Genomic DNA, 22,977 nt, shown 5'->3' with positions numbered 1-22,977 from the left:
GGCCGGATGTGGGGCCGGTTATGGGGTGGGGCTGTGTTGTAACTGTGTTATATGGGATCTATGGGGTAATAGGGCCGGGTGTGGGGCTGGTTATGGGGTTAAACTGGGAGGGGCTGGGTTAAACTGGGAGGGACTGGGAAGGCACGGAGCTATAGGGTCGAGTGGAACATAAGGATCCTATAGATTCTATAGGACCCCAAATGGTTCTATAGGGCCAAGGGGACCCCAAAGACCCCAAAGGACCTATAGGATCTATAGGGTCACGGTGACCCCAAGGACCCCAAAGGACCCCAAAGGACCTATAGGATCTATAGGGTTGAGGAGACCCCAAAGACCCCAAAGGACCTATAGGATCTATAGGGTCACAGTGACCCCGAAGACCCCAAAGGACCTATAGGATCTATAGGGTCGAGGAGACCCCGAAGACCCTGAAGACCCCATAGACCCCAAAGGACCTATAGGATCTATAGGGTCACAGTGACCCCCTGGACCTATAGGGCCACGAAGACCCCAAGGACCCCAAAGGACCTATAGGACTTATAGGGTCACGGTGACCCCGAAGACCCCGAAGGACCTATAGGATCTATAGGGTCACAGTGACCCCAAAGACCCCAAAGGACCTATAGGATCTATAGGGCCACGAAGACCCCAAGGACCCCAAAGGACCTATAGGATCTATAGGGTCGTGGTGACCCCGAAGACCCCAAAGGACCTATAGGATCTATAGGGTCGAGGAGACCCCAAGGACCCCAAAGGACCCCAAAGGACCTATAGGATCTATAGGGTCGAGGAGACCCCGAAGACCCCAAAGGACCTATAGGATCTATAGGGTCACGGTGACCCCAAAGGACATATAGGGTCAAGGCAACCCTGAAGGACCTATAGGATCTATAGGGTCGAGGAGACCCCAAGGACCCCAAAGGACCTATAGGACTTATAGGGTCGAGGAGACCCCGAAGACCCCAAAGGACTTATAGGATCTATAGGGTCACGGTGACCCCGAAGACCCCAAAGGACCTATAGGATCTATAGGGCAGCAGTGACCCCGAAGAACCGAAAGGACCTATAGGATCTATAGGGTCAAGGTGACCCCGAAGACCCCAAGGACCTATAGGATCTATAGGGTCAAGGTGACCCCCTGGACTTATAGGGTCACGAAGACCCCAAGGACCCCAAAGGACCTATAGGACTTATAGGGTCAAGGTGACCCCGAAGACCCCAAAGGACCTATAGGATCTATAGGGTCACAGTGAACCCAAAGGACCTATAGGATCTATAGGGTCAAGGAGACCCCGAAGACCCCAAAGGACCTATAGGATCTATAGGGTCACAGTGACCCCGAAGACCCCAAAGGACCTATAGGATCTATAGGGTCACAGTGACCCCAAAGGACATATAGGATTTATAGGGTCACGGTGACCCCAAAGGACATATAGGATTTATAGGGTCACGGTGACCCCAAAGGACATATAGGATCTATAGGGTCACGGAGACCCCGAAGACCCCAAAGGACCTATAGGACCTATAGTATCACAGTGACCCCGAAGACCCCAAAGGACTTATAGGATCTATAGGGTCACGGTGACCCCAAAGACCCCAAAGGACCTATAGGATCTATAGGGTCACAGTGACCCCGAAGACCCCAAAGGACCTATAGGATCTATAGGGCCCCACGATGTCCTCCAGTGACCCCACTGATGATCCCACTGTGACCCCAAAGACCCCAGGTAACCTCGGTGACCCCATAGTGATCCTAAATGACCCCATTGACCCTATAATGGACCCCATTAACCCTATATTGACCCCATTGACCCTATAATGGACCCCATTAAACCTATATTGACCCCATTGACCCTATAATGGACCCCATTAACCCTATATTGACCCCATTGACCCTATAATGGACCCCATTAACCCTATATTGACCCCACTGACCCTATAATGGACCCCATTAACCCTATATTGACCCCACTGACCCTATAATGGACCCCAGAGACCCTATATTGACCCCATTGACCCCATTGACCCTATAACGGACCTCCATTGACCCCATTGATCCTATTGACCCTATAACGGACCTATATTGACCCCATTGATCCTATTGACCCTATAACGGACCTATATTGACCCCATTGATCCTATTGACCCTATAACGGACCTATATTGACCCCATTGATCCTATTGACCCTATATTGCCCCCCATTGACCCCATTGATCCTATTGACCCTATATTGCTCCCCATTGATCCTATTGACCCTAAACTGACCCCACTGACCCTATAATGGACCCCATTGACCCTATAGACCCTAAACTGACCCCACTGACCCTATAACGGACCTATATTGACCCCATTGATCATATTGACCCTATATTGCCCCCCATTGACCCCATTGATCCTATTGACCCTATAACGGACCCCCATTGACCCCATTGATCCTATTGACCCTATAGGGTTCCGGTACCGGTTACGTGTGACTACGGGGTCGGATTGGGGTGCGGGGACGATGGCGGCCATAACAGTGACATTGATCGGGACCGAGGGTCAGAGCGAACCCTACAACCTTATATGGCCGATGTACCACCTCAAAGCGGGATCGGTAATGGGATTTATATGGGATTTATGGGATATATGGGATTTATATGGGATATATATGGGATATATATGGGATATATATGGGATATATGGGATATATATCGGGACTGAGGGTCAGAGTGAACCCTATAACCTTATATGGCCGATGTACCACCTGAAAGCGGGATCGGTAATGGGATCTATATGGGATTTATGGGATTTATGGGATATATGGGATATATATGGGATATAGGGGATATATCAAATATATATGGGATATATGGGATATATATGGGATATATATGGGATATATGGGATTTATATCGGGACCGAGGGTCAGAGTGAACCCTATAACCTTATATGGCCGATGTACCACCTCAAAGCGGGATCGGTAATGGGATTTATATGGGATTTATGGGATTTATGGGATTTATATGGGATATATGGGATATATATGGGATATATGGGATATATATGGGGTTTATATGGGATATATGGGATATATATCGGGACCGAGGGTCAGAGTGAACCCTATAACCTTATATGGCCGATGTACCACCTCAAAGCGGGATCGGTAATGGGATTTATATGGGATTTATGGGATATATGGGATTTATATGGGATATATATGGGATATAGGGGATATATATGGGATATATGGGATATATGGGATATATATCGGGACCGAGGGTCAGAGTGAACCCTATAACCTTATATGGCCGATGTACCACCTGAAAGCGGGATCGGTAATGGGATCTATATGGGATTTATGGGATATATGGGATTTATATGGGATATATATGGGATTTATGGGATTTATGGGATATAGGGGATATATATGGGATATATATGGGATATATATGGGATATATATGGGATATATGGGATATATGGGATATATATGGGATATATGGGATATATATGGGATATATATGGGATATATGGGATATATATGGGGTTTATATGGGATATATGGGATATATATGGGATATATGGGATATATATGGGATATATATGGGATATATATGGGATATATGGGATATATATGGGATATATGGGATATATATGGGATATATGGGATATATATGGGATATATGGGATATATATGGGATATATATGGGATATATGGGATATATATGGGATTTATGGGATATATATGGGATATATATGGGATATATATGGGATATATGGGATATATATGGGATATATATGGGATATATATGGGATATATATGGGATATATGGGATATATATGGGATATATATGGGATATATATGGGATATATATGGGATATATATGGGATATATGGGGTTTATATGGGATATATATGGGATATATATGGGATTTATATGGGATATATGGGATATATATGGGATATATATGGGATTTATATGGGATATATGGGATATATATGGGGTTTATATGGGATATATGGGATATATATGGGATATAGGGGATATATATGGGATATATATGGGATATATGGGGTTTATATGGGATATATATGGGATATATATGGGATATATATGGGATATATGGGATATATGGGATATATATGGGATATATATGGGATATATATGGGATATATGGGATATATATGGGATATATGGGATATATGGGATATATATGGGGTTTATATGGGATATATGGGATATATATGGGATATAGGGGATATATATGGGATTTATGGGATATATATGGGATATATGGGATATATGGGATATATATGGGATATATATGGGATATATGGGATATATATGGGATATATGGGATATATATGGGATATATATGGGATATATATGGGATATATGGGATATATATGGGATATATATGGGATATATGGGATATATATGGGATATATGGGATATATATGGGATATATATGGGATATATATGGGATATATGGGGTTTATATGGGATATATGGGATATATATGGGATATATATGGGATATATATGGGATTTATATGGGATATATGGGATATATATGGGATATATATGGGATATATGGGATATATTGGATATATATGGGATATATGGGATATATATGGGATATATGGGATATATGGGATATATATGGGATATATGGGATATATATGGGATATATGGGATATATGGGATATATATGGGATATATGGGATATATATGGGATATATGGGATATATGGGATATATATGGGATATATATGGGATATATATGGGATATATGGGATATATGGGATATATATGGGATATATATGGGATATATATGGGATATATGGGATATATGGGATATATGGGATATATATGGGATATATGGGATATATATGGGGTTTATATGGGATATATGGGATATATATGGGATATATATGGGATATATGGGGTTTATATGGGATATATATGGGATATATATGGTATATATGGGATATATATGGGATCTATATGGGATATATATGGGATATATATGGAATATATGGGATATATATGGGATTTATGGGATATATATGGGATATATGGGATATATATGGGATATAGGGGATATATATGGGATATATGGGATATATGGGATATATATGGGATATATATGGGATATATATGGGATATATGGGATTTATGGGATATATATGGGATATATATGGGATATATATGGGATATATATGGGATATATGGGATATATGGGATATATGGGATATATATGGGATATATGGGATATATATGGGATATAGGGGATATATATGGGATATATGGGATATATATGGATATATATGGGATATATATGGGATTTATGGGATATATATGGGATATATATGGATATATATGGGATATATGGGATATATATGGGATATATATGGGATATATATGGATATATATGGGATATATATGGGATATATGGGATATATATGGGATATATATGGGATATATATGGGATATATGGGATATATGGGATATATATGGGATATATATGGGATATATGGGATATATGGGATATTATGGGATATATGGGATATATGGGATATATATTGGGATATATATGGGATTTATGGGATATATATGGGATATATATGGGATATATATGGGATATATGGGATATATGTGGGGTTTATATGGGATATATGGGATATATGGGATATATATGGGATATATGGGATATATACGGGATATATATGGGATATATATGGGATATATGGGATATATATGGGATATATGGGATATATATGGGATATATGGGATATATGGGATATATATGGGATATATATGGGATATATATGGGATATATATGGGATATATGGGATATATAGGATATATATGGGATATAGGGGATATATATGGGATATATGGGATATATATGGGATATATATGGGATATATGGGATATATATGGGATTTATGGGATTTATATGGGATATATGGGATATATATGGGATATATATGGGATATATATGGGATATATGGGATATATATGGGATATATATGGGATATATGGGATATATATGGGATATATGGGATATATATGGGATTTATATGGGATATATATGGGATATATATGGGATATATATGGGATATATGGGATATATATGGGATATATATGGGATATATATGGGATTTATATGGGATATATGGGATATATATGGGATATATATGGGATATATATGGGATATATGGGATATATGGGATATATATGGGGTTTATATGGGATGTATGGGATATATATGGGATATATGGGATATATATGGGATATATATGGGATTTATATGGGATATATATGGGATATATGGGATATATATGGGATATATGGGATATATATTGGATATATATGGGATATATATGGGATATATATGGGATATATATGGGATATATGGGATATATATGGGATATATGGGATATATATGGGATATATGGGATATATATGGGATATATATGGGATTTATGGGATATAAATGGGGTTTATATGGGATATATGGGATATATATGGGATATATGGGATTTATATGGGATTTATGGGATATATGGGATATATGGGATATATATGGGATATATGGGATTTATATGGGATTTATGGGATATATGGGATATATATGGGATATATATGGGATATATGGGATTTATATGGGGTTTATATGGGATATATGGGATATATATGGGATATATGGGATATATATGGGATATATGTGATATAGGGGATATATGGGATATATGGGATATATGGGATATATGGGATATATGGGATGGGATTGGGATTGGGATCCCATTGGGTGCCCATAGGATCCCATAGGGTGCCATAGGGTCCCATAGGGTCCCATAGGATACCATTGGGTGCCATAGGATCCCATATGATACCATATGGTCCCATAGGGTGCCATAGGGTGCCATAGGGTCCCATAGGGTGCTATGGGGCGCTATGGGGTGCCATAGGATCCCATAGGATATCATAGGGTTCCATTGGGTCCCATAGAATCCCATAGGATATCATAGGGTCCCATAGGATTCCATAGGGTCCCATAGGGTGCCATAGGGTCCCATAGGGTGCTATGGGGCGCTATGGGGTGCCATAGGATCCCATAGGATATCATAGGGTCCCATAGAGTTCCATTGGGTCCCATAGAATCCCATAGGATATCATAGGGTCCCATAGGGTCCCATAGGGTGCCATAGGGTTCCATTGGGTGCCATAGGATCCCATAGGGTTCCATAGGATATCATAGGGTCCCATAGGGTTCCATAGGATATCATAGGGTCCCATAGGGTTCCATAGGATATCATAGGGTCCCATAGGGTTCCATAGGATATCATAGGGTCCCATAGGGTTCCATAGGATATCATAGGGTCCCATAGGATCCCATATGATCCCATAGGGTCCCATAGGGTGCCATAGGATCCCATAGGGCGCTATGGGGCGCTATGGGGTGACCCCATTGTTCACCCCACAGACCGTGGAGGCCGAGGTGACGTCCCCGACCCCATTGGGGAAACTGCTGCTGCTGAAGCTCCATAAGGAACCATTGGTGTCCGTCGTCCCCGATAGATGGCAATGCGACATCGTCACCGTCTATGGGGCACAGGGGGGCGGCTATGGGGCAGAGGGGGGCAATAGGGGCAATGGGGGCAATAGGGGCAATGGGGGCAATGGGGACAATGGGGGCAATGGGGACAATGGGGGCAATGGGGGTAAAGGGGGTCATAGGGATGATGGGGGTAATGGGGACAAGGGAATCTATGGGGCTGAGGGGGGCGGATATGGGGCCAAGGGGGGTTATAGGGCCGAGGGGGGTTATAGGGGCAATGGGGGCCATGGGGGCAATGGGGGCCATGGGGGCAATGGGGACAATGGGGGCAATGAGGGCAATGGGGGCAATGAGAGCTATAGGGACAAGAGAAGCTATGGGGCCGATGGGGGCGGATATGGGGCCGAGGGGGGCAATAGGGGCAATGGGGGCAATGGGGGCAATGGGGGCAATAGGGGCAATGGGGGCAATGGGGGTCATAGGGATGATGGGGGCAATGGGGGCAATGAGAGCTATAGGGACAAGAGAAGCTATGGGGCCGATGGGGGCAGCTATGGGGCCGATGGGGGCAGCTATGGGGCCGAGGGGGGCGGATATGGGGCCGAGGGGGGTTATAGGGCCGAGGGGGGCAATAGGGGCAATGGGGGCAATGGGGGTAAAGGGGGTCATAGGGGTGATGGGGGTAATGGGGACAAGGGCAGCTATGGGGCCGAGGGGGGCGGATATGGGGCCGAGGGGGGTTATAGGGCCAAGGGGGGCAATGGGGACAATGGGGGCAATGGGGGCCATAGGGACAAGGGAAGCTATGGGGCCAATGAGAGCTATAGGGACAAGGGCAGCTATGGGGCTGAGGGCAGCTATGGGGCCAAGGACTCCCATAGGGCTAATGAGAGCTATAGGGCCGATGATGACCTCTATGGGGCCGATGATGACATCTATGGGGCCGATGACGACATCTATGGGGCCGATGATGACATCTATGGGGCCGACGATGACATCTATGGGGCCGATGACGTCTATGGGGTCCCTATTGCCACCTTCCCATGTTACCAATGGCTGGAGAGCGGGGAGCTGCTGCTCAGAGAGGGGACAGGTGGGATATGGGGTCTATGGGGTCTATGGGGGATATGGGGGATATGGGCTCTATGGGGGCAATGGGGTCTATGGGGGATATGGGGTCTATGGGGTCAATGGGGGCTATGGGGGATATGGGATCTATGGGGGCTATGGGGTTTATGGGAGCTATGGGGGATATGGGGTCTGTGGGGGCCATGGGGGCTATGGGGGATATGGGGTCTATGGGGGATATGGGGTCTATGGGGGCTATGGGGGCTATGGGGTCTATGGGGTCAATGGGGGCTATGGGGGATATGGGATCTATGGGGGCTATGGGGTCTATGGGGTCTATGGGGGATATGGGGTCTATGGGGTCTATGGGGTCAATGGGGACATTGGGATCAATGAGGTCAATGGGGCCTATGGGGTCAATGGAGTCAATGGGGCTCTATGGGTTCTATGGGCTCTATGGGCTCTATGGGGTCAATGGGGCACTATTAGGTTTATGGGGTCAATGGGGTCTATGGGGTCAATGGGGACATTGGGATCAATGGGGTCTATTAGGGACTATTGGGTCTATGGGATCAATAGGGTCAGTGGGGTCTATGGGGCCAATAGGGTCAATGGGGATCAATGGAGTCAATGGGGCTCTATGGGATCAATGGGGCTCTATGGTGTCTATGGGCTCTATGGGGTCAATAGGGTCAATGGGGATCAATGCGGTCTGTGGGGATCAATGGAGTCAATGGGGTCTATGGGATCAATGGGGTCTATGGGGTCTATGGGGTCAATGGGGCCAATAGGGTCAATGGGGATCAATGGGTTCTATGGGGTCTATGGTGTCTATGGGCTCTATGGGTTCTATGGGGTCTATGGGGTCAATGGGGCACTATTGGGTCTATGGGGCCAATAGGGTCAATGGGGATCAATGGAGTCAATGGGGCTCTATGGGCTCTATGGGTTCTATGGGCTCTATTGTCTCTATGGGGCCATATATGTCATGTAACACGCGTGTCATCCCGTGTCGTCCCGTGTCCCCTCAGCCCGGATCCCGCGTGACGACGAGTCGGAGCCGCTGCTGCTGCTGCATCGACGGGAGGAGAAGAAGGAACGGGAGGAGATGTACCAGTATGGACCAGTATAAACCAGTATAAACCAGTATGGGCCAGTATGGACCAGTATGGGCCAGTATAAACCAGTATGGGCCAGTATGGACCAGTATGGACCAGTATGGACCAGTATAGACCAGTATGGACCAGTATGGGCCAGTATAAACCAGTATGGGCCAGTATGGACCAGTATAGACCAGTATGGACCAGTATAGACCAGTATAGACCAGTATGGACCAGTATGGGCCAGTATGGACCAGTATAGTGCCCCATACTGGTCCATACAGCCCCATACTGACCCATATCCCCCCATAGATGGGCCCCATACTGCCCCATACTGCCCCATACAGCCCCATACAGCCCCATACTGCCCCATATCTCCCCATAGATGGGCCCCATACAGCCCCATACAGCCCCATACAGCCCCATACAGCCCCATACTGCCCCATACAGCCCCATACTGCCCCATACAGCCCCATACTGCCCCATACAGCCCCATACAGCCCCATACAGCCCCATACAGCCCCATACTGACCCATACAGCCCCATACAGCCCCATACTGCCCCATACAGCCCCATACTGCCCCATACAGCCCCATACAGCCCCATACTGACCCATACAGCCCCATACAGCCCCATACAGCCCCATACTGCCCCATACAGCCCCATACAGCCCCATACAGCCCCATAGTGCCCCATACAGCCCCATACAGCCCCATACAGCCCCATACTGCCCCATACAGCCCCATACAGCCCCATACTGACCCATACAGCCCCATAGTGCCCCATACAGCCCCATAGTGCCCCATACAGCCCCATACAGCCCCATACAGCCCCATACTGCCCCATACAGCCCCATACAGCCCCATACTGCCCCATACAGCCCCATACAGCCCCATACAGCCCCATACTGCCCCATACTGCCCCATACAGCCCCATACAGCCCCATACAGCCCCATACTGCCCCATACTGCCCCATACAGCCCCATACTGCCCCATACAGCCCCATACTGCCCCATATCTCCCCATAGATGGGCCCCATACGCCCCATACTGACCCATACAGCCCCATACTGCCCCATACAGCCCCATACAGCCCCATACAGCCCCATACAGCCCCATACAGCCCCATACTGCCCCATACAGCCCCATACAGCCCCATACAGCCCCATACAGCCCCATACTGCCCCATACAGCCCCATACTGCCCCATACAGCCCCATACAGCCCCATACAGCCCCATACTGCCCCATACAGCCCCATATCTCCCCATAGATGGGCCCCATACAGCCCCATACTGCCCCATACTGCCCCATACAGCCCCATACAGCCCCATACAGCCCCATATCTCCCCATAGATGGGCCCCATACAGCCCCATACTGCCCCATACAGCCCCATACAGCCCCATACTGCCCCATACAGCCCCATATCTCCCCATAGATGGGCCCCATACAGCCCCATACTGCCCCATACAGCCCCATTCTGACCCATATCCCCCCATACAGCCCCATAGTGCCCTATATCCCCCCATACAGCCCCATACAGCCCCATATCTCCCCATACAGCCCCATACTGCCCCATATCTCCCCATAGATGGGCCCCATACGCCCCATCGTGGCCGTGGCGCCTCCAGGCCGTGCCGCCATCTTTGTCCCCGTGGCCGTCGCCCCCCAACGTGGCCGAGCTGCCCCACGGAGCCGCGTTCCCGGCACAGCACCGGCTCTGTATGGCAGCAAGGGTGGCTGCAGCGTGAGTTATATGGCCCTATATGGCCCTATATGACCCTATATGGCCCTATATAACCCTCTATGGCCCTATATGGCCCTATATGGCCCTATATATCCCTATATGATCCTATATGATCCTATATAACCCTATATGACCCTATATAACCCTATATGATCCTATATAAACCTATATGGCCCTATATGACCCTATATGATCCTATATGACCCTATATGACCCATATATAACCGATATATAACCCATAACCCCATATAACCCTATATAACCCTATATAACCCTATATGACCCTATATGACCCTATATAACCCTATATGGCCCTATATGACCCTATATAACCCATAACCCCATATAACCCTATATGGTCCTATATGACCCTATATGATCCTATATGACCCTATATAACCCTATATGGCCCTATATGGCCCTATATGACCCTATATGACCCTATATGACCCTATATGGCCCTATATGGCCCTATATGGCCCTATATAACCCTATATGATCCTATATGACCCATATATAACCCATAACCCCATATAGCCCTATATGATCCTATATAACCCTATATGACCCTATATGACCCTATATGGCTCTATATGGCCCTGTATGACCCTATATGACCCCATATGTCCCTATATGGCCCTATATAACCCTATATGACCCTATGTGGCCCTATATGACCCTATATGATCCTATATGGCCCTATATGACCCTATATGACCCTATATGACCCTATATAACCCATAACCCCATATAACCCCATATAACCCTATATGGTCCTATATAACCCTATATGACCCTATATGATCCTATATATCCCATATAACCCTATATGGCCTTATATGATCCTATATATCCCTATATGGCCCTATATGGCCCTATATAACCCTATATGACCCTATATATCCCCATATAACCCTATATGGTCCTATATGACCCCATATAACTCTATATGATCCTATGTAATCCCATATGATCCAATATAACCCCATATATCCCTGTAAGACCCTATATAAACCCATATAACCCTATATAACCCTATATGACCCTATATAACCCCATATAACCCTATATGGTCCTATATGACCCCATATAACCCTATATAACCCCATATGGTTCTATATGACCCCATATAACCCTATATAACCCTATATGGCCCTATATGACCCTATATAACCCTATATGGCCCTATATGACCCCATATAACCCTATATGACCCTATATAACCCTATATGGTCCTATATGACCCCATATATCCCTATATAACCCCATATACCCCATATAACCCTGTATAACCCTATATATAACCCATTATGACCCCATATAACCCCATATGGCCCTATATGACCCCATATAACCCTATATGATCCTATATAACCCCATATAACCCTATATAACCCTTTATGGCCCCATATCTCCCTATATAACCCCATATAACCCTATATAACCCTATATGATCCTATATGGCCCTATATAACCCTATATAACCCTATATAACCCTATATAACCCTATAACCCCAGTCAGACCCGGATCCGGCTGCGTGGTCTCTGTGGGTCACAGTTGACCCCATATAACCCCATTACCCCCCATATAACCCCATATATGACCCCATATAACCCTATATAACCCCATATAACCCTATATAACCCTATATGATCCTATATGGCCCTATATAACCCTATATAACCCTATATAACCCTATAACCCCAGTCAGACCCGGATCCGGCTGCATGGTCTCTGTGGGTCACAGCTGACCCCATATAACCCCATTACCCCCCATATAACCCCATATATGACCCCATATAACCCTATATCACCCCATATGACCCTATATAACCCTATATAACCCTATATAACCCTATATAACCCTATAACCCCAGTCAGACCCGGATCCGGCTGCGTGGTCTCTATGGGTCGAGGAGCTGGAAGAGCTTTAAGGAACTGGAGGAAGCAATGGGGGATCCCGGGACCCCCATAGCGGGTAAGGACCCTATATAGCGGCCCTATAACCCTATATAACCCTATATAACCCCATATAACCCTATATAACCCCATATAACCCCATAGAACCCCATAGAACCCCATAGAACCCCATATAACCCCATATAACCCTATATAACCCCATAGAACCCCATATAACCCCATATAACCCCATATAACCCCATATAACCCCATATAACCCCATATAACCCTTTGTAACCCCATATAACCCCATATAACCCCATAGAACCCTTTGTAACCCCATATAACCCCATATAACCACCATATAACCCCATATAACCCCATATAACCCTATATATCCCATATAACCCCATATAACCCCATATAACCCTATATAACCCCATATAACCCCATATAACCCCATATAACCCCATATAACCCTATATAACCCCATATAATCCCATATATCCCATATACCCCCATGTAACCCCATATAACCCCATATAACCCCATATAACCCAATATAACCCCATATAACCCTATATAACCCCATATAACCCTATAATGACCCCATATAACCCTATATAACCCCATAGAACCCCATAGAACCCCATAGAACCCCATAGAACCCCATATAACCCCATATAACCCCATATAACCACCATATAACCCCATATAACCCCATATAACCACCATATAACCCCATATAATCCCATATAACCCCATATAACCCCATATAACCCCATATAACCCCATATAACCCCATATAACCCCATATACCCCCATGTAACCCCATATAACCCCATATAACCCCATATAACCCAATATAACCCCATATAACCCTATATAACCCCATATAATCCTATATAACCCCATATAACCCCATATAACCCTATATAACCCCATATAATCCTATATAACCCTATAACCCTCCTTATTTATGGGTCTGCCCCATAGATTTTATATGGGATTATATGGGGTTATATGGGGTTATATGGGATTATATGAGATATATGGGATATATGGGATTATATGGGATTATATGGTGTTATATGGGGTTATATGGGATTATATGGGATTATATGGATTATATGGTGTATATGGGGTTATATAGGGTTATACTGGATTATATGGGATTATATATGAGGTTATATGGGATTATATGGGGTTATATGGGATTATATTGGATTATATGGGATTATATATGGGATATATGGGATTATATATGGAATATATGGGGTTATATGGGGTTATATGGGATTATATGGGGTTATATGGGATTATATGGGGTTATATGGGGTTATATGGGGGTATATGGGATATATGGGATTATATGGGGTTCTATGGGGTTATATGGGGTTCTATGGGGTTCTATGGGGTTATATGGGGTGATATGGGGTTATATGGGATTATATGGGGTTATATGGGATTATATGGGGTTATATGGGGTTATATGGGGGTATATGGGATTATATGGGATTATATGGGGTTATATGGGGGTATATGGGGGTATATGGGGTTATATGGGGTTATATGCGGTTATATGGGATTATATGGGGTTATATGGGGTTATATAGGGTTATATGGGGTTATATGGGGTTATATGGGATTATATGGGGTTATATGGGGTTATATGGGATTGTATGGGATTGTATGGGATTGTATATGGGGTATATGGGATTATGTGGAATTATATTGGATTATATTGGATTATATGGGGAATATGGGATTATATGGGGTTATATATGGGGTTATATGGGGTATATGGGATTCTATGGGATTCTATAACCCCATAACCCCGTTACTTATGGGTCTGCCCCATAGATTACGTGGTGAAGCACTGGCAGGAGGACTCGTTCTTTGGGGCCCAGTACCTCAATGGGGTCAACCCCGTCCTATTACGTCGCTGCACCCGCCTGCCCCATAACTTGGCCGTCACCCCACAGATGGTGGCTGAGTCTATGGGGCCCCACACGGACCTACAGAAGGAGATGGAGGTACCTATACGGCCCTATATCCCATATATGTCTATGGGACCCTATAGGGTCTCTATGGGGTCTCTATGGGTCTTTATGGGGTCCCTATGGGTCTCTATGGGGTCCCTATGGGTCTCTATGGGTCCCTATGGGGTCTCTATGGGTCCCTATGGGGTCTCTATGGGTCTTTATGGGGTCTCTATGTGTCCCTATGGGGTCCCTATGGGTCTCTATGGGGTCTCTATGGGTCTTTATGGGGTCTCTATGGGTCTCTATATGTCTCTATGGGGTCTCTATGGGGTCTCTATGGGTCCCTATATCCCCTATATGTCTATATGACCCTATGGGGTCCCTATGGGGTCCCTATAGGATCTCTATGGGGTCTCTATGGGTCTCTATATGACCCTATGGGGTCCCTATATGCCCTATAGGTTCCCTATGGGGTCTTTATGGGGTCTCAATGGGTCCCTATGGGGTCCCTATGGGGTCTCTATGGGTCTCTATATGTCCCTATAGGGTCTCTATGGGTCCCTATATCCCCTATGGGTCTCTATGGGTCTCTATGGGTCCATATATCCCCTATGGGTCTCTATAGGGTCTCTATGGGTCCCTATGGGGTCTCTATGGGTCTCTATATGTCCCTATAGGGTCTCTATGGGTCCCTATATCCCCTATGGCTCTCTATGGGTCTCTATGGGTCTCTATGGGTCCCTATGGGTCTCTATGGGTCCCTATGGGTCCCTCTATCCCCTATAGGGTCCCTATGGGTCCCTCTATCCCCTATGGGTCCCTATATCCCCTATATGGCCCTATATCCCCTATATGTTCCCCTATAGGAGGGCCGCGTGTTCCTGGCCGACTATAGGGAGCTGGACGGTCTCCCCGTGGGTCACATCGGGGGGGAGGAGCAGCACCTGCCGGCCCCACTGTGTCTGCTATGGGTCAGCCCTATAGGGGAACTGCTGCCCATCGCCATCCAGGTCAGCCCCATATACCCCATATAACCCCATATAGCCCCATATAGCCCCATATAGCCCCCTATAACCCCCATATACCCCACATCTGACCCCACATCTGACCCCATATACCCCATATACCCCATTATAACCCCCCATATACCCCATATAACCCCACATCTGACCCCATATATCCCCATATACCCCCATATAGCCCCCTATAACCCCCATACTCCCCTATATACCACCATATCCCCCCATATACCCCATATAACCCCACATCTGACCCCATATACCCCCCATATACCCCCCTATATCCCCATATACCCCCCTATATCCCCATATACCCCCTCTGTACCCCATAGATGCCCTATAACAGCCCTATAACTGCCCCACTGTGTCTGCTATGGGTCAGCCCTATAGGGGAACTGCTGCCCATCGCCATCCAGGTCAGCCCCATATACCCCATATAACCCCCATATACCCCATATAGCCCCATATAGCCCCATATAGCCCCATATAGCCCCCATATACCCCATATAACCCCCATATACCCCATATAGCCCCATATAGCCCCATATAGCCCCCTATAACCCCCATATACCCCATATAACCCCCATATACCCCATATAGCCCCATATAGCCCCATATAGCCCCATATAGCCCCCATATACCCCATATAGCCCCCATATACCCCATATAGCCCCATATAGCCCCATATACCCCCATATAGCCCCATATAGCCCATATAACCCCCTATATACCCCATATAACCCCACATCTGACCCCATATACCCCATATACCCCCATATAGCCCCCTATAACCCCCATACTCCCCTATATACCCCCATACCCCCCTTATACCTCCCTATATACCCTCATATCCCCCCATATAGCCCATATAACCCCACATCTGACCCCATATCCCCCCTATATCCCCCCATATACCCCATATAACCCCATATCCCCCCCATATACCCCCATATCCCCCCCATATACCCCATATACCCCCATATCCCCCCATATCCCCCCTTATATCCCCCATACAACCCTATAACCCCCCTATATCCCCACATATACCCCATATAACCCCACATCTGACCCCATATATCCCCATATACCCCATTATAACCCCCATATCCCCCCATATACCCCATATACCCCCACATCTGACCCCATATACCCCCCATATACCCCATATAACCCCACATCTGACCCCATATCCCCCCTATATACCCCCTTATAACCCCATATACCCCCTATATACCCCCATATACCCCATTATAACCCCCTATATACCCCATATCCCCCCATTGTAACCCTATTTCTCCCCCTATATCTCCCCCTATAGCTGACCCAGCAGCCATCCCCTATAGTGACCCCTCACAGCGCCCCCTGGCGGTGGCTGCTGGCCAAGCTGTGTGTGCGCAGCCCTATATCCCCCCATATACCCCATTATAATCCTATAACCCTATATAACCCCATTATAACCCCATATACTCCCCATATACCCCATTATAACCCCATATACCCCATATAACCCCACATCTGATCCCATATACCCCCATATCCCCCCTTTTATCACATATCACCCCATTATAACCCCCCATATCCCCCATATACCCCCCATAATACCCCATATATCCCCATATACCCCCATATAACCCCTTCCCATACCCCATATACCTTATTATACCCCATTATAACCCCCTTATAACCCCATATACCCCCCATATACCCCCTATATCCCCTCCCATACCCCATATACCCCCCATATACCCCATTATAACCCCCTATATCCCCTATATCCCCCCATACTCCTCCATATACCCCATATAATCCCCATATCCCCCCATATACCCCATTATAACCCCCTATATCCCCCCCATATCCCCTCGCATATCCCATATACCCCATATAACCCCACATCTGACCCCATATACCCCCTATATACCCCCTTATAACCCCATATACCCCCCCTATACCCCATTATACCCCCATATACCCCATATAATCCCCTATATCTCCCCCTATAGCTGACCCAGCAGCCATCCCCTATAGTGACCCCTCACAGCGCCCCCTGGCGGTGGCTGCTGGCCAAGCTGTGTGTGCGCAGCCCTATATCCCCCCATATACCCCATTATAACCCTATAACCCTATATAACCCCATTATAACCCCATATACCCCATATAACCCCACATCTGACCCCATCTACCCCATTATAACCCCCTATACCCCATTATAACCCCCCATCTACCCCATTATAACCCCATATACCCCCTATATACCCCCTTATAACCACATATAACCCCCATATACCCCCTCTTATACCCCATATACCCCATATAACCCCACATCTGACCCCATATCCCCCCTATACCTACCCATAACCCCTTCCATACCCCATATCCCCCCCTTATACCCCATTATAACCCCCTATAACCCCATTATAACCCCATATCCCCCCTATATACCCCATATCCCCCCCCATATCCCCCCTATAACCCCCCATATACCCCCTACACCCCCATATACCCCATATAACCCCACATCTGACCCCATATACCCCCTATATACCCCCTTATAACCCCATATACCCCCCTATACCCCATTATAACCCCCTTATAACCCCATATCCCCCCCCATATCCCCCCTATACCCCCCCATATCCTCCCCTATACCCCACATATCCCCCATATAACCCCACATCTGACCCCATATACCCCCTATATACCCCCTTATAACCCCATATACCCCCTATATACCGCCATATACCCCATTATAACCCCCTATATACCCCATATCCCCCCATACCCCCCTATATCCCCCCATATACCCCATATAACCCCACATCTGACCCCATATACCCCATTATACCCCCATATCCCCCCATATACCCCATTATAACCCCATATCCCCCCATTATAACCCTATATCCCTATATAATCTCCCCCTATAGCTGACCCAGCAGCCATCCCCTATAGTGACCCCTCACAGCGCCCCCTGGCGGTGGCTGCTGGCCAAGCTGTGTGTGCGCAGCCCTATATCCCCCCATATACCCCATTATAACCCCATATACCCCCCCATATCCCCCCATATACCCCCATATACCCCCCTTATATCACATATACCCCCCATATACCCCATATAACCCCACATCTGACCCCATATACCCCCATATCCCCCCCATATACCCCATATACCCCCATATCCCCCCTTATACCCCCCATACAACCCTATAACCCCCCTACATCCCCCCATATACCCCATATAATCCCACATCTGACCCCATATACCCCATATACCCCATTATAACCCCCCATATACCCCATGTAACCCCACATCTGACCGCATATACCCCATATACCCCATTATAACCCCCCATATACCCCATATAACCCCACATCTGACCCCATATCCCCCCTATATACCCCCTTATAACCCCATATACCCCCTATATACCCCATATCCCCCCCCTATACCCCCCTATATCCCCCCCATTCCCCCTTATAACCCCATATACCCCCTATATACCCCCTTATAACCCCATATACCCCCCATATACCCCATTATAACCCCCTATAACCCCATTATAACCCCATATCCCCCCATATACCCTATATACCCCCATATACCCCCATATCCCCCCTTATATCCCCCATACAACCCTATAACCCCCCTATATCCCCCCATATACCCCATATAACCCCACATCTGACCCCATATCCCCCCTATATACCCCCTTATAACCCCATATACCCCCCATATACCCCATATAACCCCACATCTGACCCCATATACCCCATTATACCCCCTTATAACCCCATATACCCCCTTATAACCCCACATCTGACCCCATATCCCCCATATCCCCCTATATAACCCCATTCTAACCCTATATCTCCCCCTATATCTCCCCCTATAGCTGACCCAGCAGCCATCCCCCATTATAACGCCTCACAGCGCCCCCTGGCGGTGGCTGCTGGCCAAGCTGTGTGTGCGCAGCCCTATATCCCCCCATATACCCCATTATAACCCTATAACCCTATATAACCCCATTATAACCCCATATACCCCCCATATACCCCATTATAACCCCATATACCCCCCATATACCCCATATCCCCCACATCTGACCCCATATACCCCCCATATACCCCCATATACCCCCACATCTGACCCCATATCCCCCTTATACCCCCCCATATCTCCATATACCCCATTATAACCACCCATAACTCCCCATATACCCCCATCTACCCCATTATACCCCCACATTTCCCCTATTATACCCCCTATATCCCCCTATACCCCCATATACCCCATTATAACCCCCTATACTCCCCCCCATATACCCCCTACAACCACTCCCATACCCCATATACCCCATGTACCCCCCATATACCCCATTATAACCCCCTATATCCCCCCCATATCCCCTCCCATACCCCATATACCCCATATAACCCCCCATATACCCCATATAACCCCACATCTGACCCCATATACCCCCCTTATACCCCCTTATAACCCCATATACCCCCATATACCCCATATAACCCCACATCTGACCCCAAATTCCCCCCATATCCCCCCATATACCCCATTATAACCCCCCATATACCTCCTATATACCCCATATACCCCATTATACCCCATTATAACCCCCTTATAACCCCATATACCCCCCATATACCCCCTATATCCCCTCCCATACCCCATATACCCCCTCTATACCCCATATAACCCCACATCTGACCCCATATACCCCATATAACCCCACATCTGACCCCATATACCCCATATACCCCCATATCCCCCTTATACCTCCCTATATACCCTCATATCCCCCCGTATACCCCATATAACCCCACATCTGACCCCATATACCACACATAACCCCCCATATACCCCATATAACCCCACATCTGACCCCATATACCCCATATAATCCCCTATATCTCCCCCTATAGCTGACCCAGCAGCCATCCCCTATAGTGACCCCTCACAGCGCCCCCTGGCGGTGGCTGCTGGCCAAGCTGTGTGTGCGCAGCCCTATATCCCCCCATATACCCCATTATAACCCTATAACCCTATATAACCCCATTATAACCACATATACCCCATTATAACCCTGTAACCCTATATACCCCCCATATACCCCATATAACCCCACATCTGACCCCATATCCCCCCATATCCCCATATACCCCATTATAACCCCCCATATCCCCCATATAGCCCCCTATATCCCCCCATGTCCCCCCATATACCCCCCTTTTCCCACCTATATACCCCCCTATACCCCCCATATTCCCCTTATAACCCCCTATACCCCCCATACCCCCCCATATACCCCCCTTATAACCCCATATACCCCATATAACCCCATATATCCCCATATACCCCCCATATTCCCCCTTATAACCCCATATAACCCCCCATATCCCCTCCATATACCCCCTATATCCCCCCATATCCCCCATATACCTCCCTATTCCCCCTATATACCCCCTTATAACCCCATATAACCCATTATAACCCCCTATAACCCCATTATAACCCTTTAAACCCCCCATAACCCCCCATATCCCCCATATACCCCATTATAACCCCCTATACCCCCTATATCCCCCCATATAACCCCACATCTGACCCCATATCCCCCTTATATCCCCCTATATCCCCCCCATATCCTACCATATACCCCATATAACCCCCCATATACCCCATATAACCCCACATCTGACCCCATATCCCCCCTATATCCCCATATACCCCCCATATACCCCATATAACCCCACATCTGACCCCATATCCCCCCTATATCCCCATATACCCCCCATATACCCCATATAACCCCACATCTGACCCCATATCCCCCCTATATACCCCCTTATAACCCTATATACCCCCTATATACCCCCTTATAACCCCCTTATAACCCCATATACCCCCTATATACCCCCTTATAACCCCATATACCCCCCATATACCCCATTATAACCCCCTATACCCCCCCATATCCCCCCATAAGCCCCCATATACCCCATATAACCCCACATCTGACCCCATATACCCCCTATATACCCCCTTATAACCCCATATACCCCCTATATACTCCCCTATATCCCTTTATAACCCCATATACCCCATTCTAACCCTATATCTCCCCCTATATCTCCCCCTATAGCTGACCCAGCAGCCATCCCCTATAGTGACCCCTCACAGCGCCCCCTGGCGGTGGCTGCTGGCCAAGCTGTGTGTGCGCAGCCCTATATCCCCCCATATACCCCATTATAACCCTATAACCCTATATAACCCCATTATAACCCCATATACCCCATTATAACCCACTATACCCCCCTCTATACCCCCCTACACCCCCATATACCCCATATAACCCCACATCTGACCCCATATATCCCCATATACCCCGCATACCCCCCCATATACCCCCCTTATACCCACTTATAACCCCATATACCCCATTATAACCCCCCATCTACCCTATTATAACCCCATATACCCCCTATATACCCCCTTATAACCCCATATACCCCCCATATACCCCCTCTTATACCCCATATACCCCATATAACCCCACATCTGACCCCATATCCCCCCTATACCTACCCATAACC

The 22,977-nt window shown here is 46.8% G+C and overlaps 2 protein-coding genes and 1 long non-coding RNA gene across 5 annotated transcripts in view; 2 read left to right on the top strand and 1 right to left on the bottom strand.

The window, feature by feature from the left end:
* LOC107307257 (uncharacterized) overlaps nt 1-508 on the top strand; it is a 51,892-nt gene extending 51,384 nt beyond the window's left edge. Inside the window, exon 13 of one of the 2 annotated variants that reach the window (XM_085534524.1) lies at nt 213-508. In XM_085534524.1, coding sequence (XP_085390650.1) covers nt 213-269 — 57 coding nt within the window. In that variant the 3' untranslated portion in view covers nt 270-508. The remainder of the gene's footprint in view (nt 1-212) is intronic. The other variant, XM_085534519.1, reaches the window with a different exon arrangement.
* Nucleotides 337-861, bottom strand: LOC146751489 (uncharacterized). The gene is made up of 3 exons (XR_014941500.1): nt 769-861; nt 621-712; nt 337-455 (listed from the first exon to the last, which is right to left on the bottom strand). It is a non-coding gene; the product is annotated as an uncharacterized LOC146751489 (long non-coding RNA).
* A 727-nt stretch (nt 862-1,588) lies between these two features.
* The window catches only part of PFAS (phosphoribosylformylglycinamidine synthase), a 119,456-nt gene continuing 98,067 nt past the window's right edge, over nt 1,589-22,977 (top strand). The window contains exons 1-7 of one of the 2 annotated variants that reach the window (XM_085534512.1): nt 1,589-1,727; nt 2,452-2,597; nt 9,648-9,732; nt 11,306-11,461; nt 13,340-13,440; nt 15,225-15,397; nt 16,213-16,356. In XM_085534512.1, coding sequence (XP_085390638.1) covers nt 2,567-2,597; nt 9,648-9,732; nt 11,306-11,461; nt 13,340-13,440; nt 15,225-15,397; nt 16,213-16,356 — 690 coding nt within the window. In that variant the 5' untranslated portion in view covers nt 1,589-1,727; nt 2,452-2,566. Of the gene's footprint in view, nt 1,728-2,451; nt 2,598-9,647; nt 9,733-11,305; nt 11,462-13,339; nt 13,441-15,224; nt 15,398-16,212; nt 16,357-16,695; nt 16,782-22,977 lie in introns of those variants that run through there. The other variant, XM_085534513.1, reaches the window with a different exon arrangement.

Source organism: Coturnix japonica, unplaced genomic scaffold, assembly GCF_054131305.1.
Source record: "Coturnix japonica strain WE unplaced genomic scaffold, WE-NBRP24 Scf084, whole genome shotgun sequence".
Taxonomy (NCBI): domain Eukaryota; kingdom Metazoa; phylum Chordata; class Aves; order Galliformes; family Phasianidae; genus Coturnix; species Coturnix japonica.
Note: the sequence above shows the minus strand (reverse complement) of the source record. Positions and strands in the feature narration are given on the sequence as shown.